The following is a 1,167-nucleotide window of genomic DNA, read 5'->3' on the forward strand; positions in this document are numbered from 1 at the left end:
TAGGCTCGGGGGGTGTTGGTACCCCCCCAACACTGGTGCTCCCCCAGGTTTGCCACGCGGGAGCGGGATGGGCTCCTGTTGTACAACGGACGCTTCAACGAGCGCCACGACTTCGTGGCCCTGGAGATCGTGGGGGAGCAGCTCCAGCTCACCTTCTCCGCAGGTATGGGCACAGCTGGCACTGCCTGGCACCGCCTGGCACCGTGCCCTGACATCCTATGCCTGGCACCGCACCCTGGCTTCCCTGCCAGGCACTGCCATGGCTGGGCACTGCACCCCAGACACCCCATCCCTGCACTGCCTGGCACTGCATCCCGGGCATCCCATCCCTGCACTACCTGGCACTGCATCCCGGGCATCCCATCCCTACACTACCTGGCACTGCATCCCTGGTATCTCATCCCTGCACTACCTGCAACCCATCCCTGCACTACCTGGCACTGCATCCCTGGTATCTCATCCCTGCACTGCCTGCAACCCATCCCTGCACTGCCTGGCACTGCATCTCCAGCATCCCATCCTGGGCATCCCATCCATGGCACTGCCTGGCACTGCATCCCAGCACTGTATCCTGGGTATCTCCTCCCTGGCACTGCATCCCAGGCACCCCCTCCCAGGCATTCCGTCCCCAGCTCTTCATCCCTGGCACTGCCTGGCACTGCATCTTGGGCATCACATCCCAAACATCCTGTCCCTGGCACTGCCTGGCACCGCACCCCAGGATGTGCATCCTAGGCATCACGTGCCTTGGTTCATGTCCCTGGCACTGCATCCTGGGTACCCCATCCCTGGCACTGCATCCTATGTGCCACATCCCTGGCACTGCATCCTGGGCACTGCCTGGCATTGTATCCCTGGCGCACATCCTGAGTAGCACATCCCTGGCACTGCCTCCCTGCCATCCTTTCCCTGGGACTGCATGCCATGCACCCCTGGCACTGCATCCCTGGCACTGCATCCCTGGCACTGCATCCCTGGCACTGCATGCCATGCAGTGCTACACCCCCGTCCCCCCGGCTCTGTGCCCGCAGGTGAGACCACCACCACCGTGTCCCCGTTCGTGCCTGGGGGTGTCAGTGACGGGCAGTGGCACCGGGTGCAGCTGCACTACTACAACAAGGTAGGGGCAGAGGGGGGTGTTGACACAGGGGGTATTGCCCGGGGGGG

At 63.8% G+C, this 1,167-nt stretch overlaps 1 protein-coding gene across 1 annotated transcript in view; it reads left to right on the top strand.

Moving 5' to 3' along the window:
- Positions 1–1,167, top strand: part of LOC103765253 (cadherin EGF LAG seven-pass G-type receptor 2-like) — a 22,386-nt gene that overhangs the window by 8,117 nt on the left and 13,102 nt on the right. Inside the window, exons 3-4 of the mRNA XM_029965881.1 lie at positions 48–163; positions 1,032–1,120. Of these exons, the coding sequence (XP_029821741.1) occupies positions 48–163; positions 1,032–1,120 (205 nt within the window). The remainder of the gene's footprint in view (positions 1–47; positions 164–1,031; positions 1,121–1,167) is intronic.

The sequence above is a fragment of the Manacus vitellinus genome, unplaced genomic scaffold, assembly GCF_001715985.3.
Source record: "Manacus vitellinus isolate BGI_N305 unplaced genomic scaffold, ASM171598v3 scaffold_121_pilon, whole genome shotgun sequence".
Taxonomy (NCBI): Eukaryota; Metazoa; Chordata; class Aves; order Passeriformes; family Pipridae; genus Manacus; species Manacus vitellinus.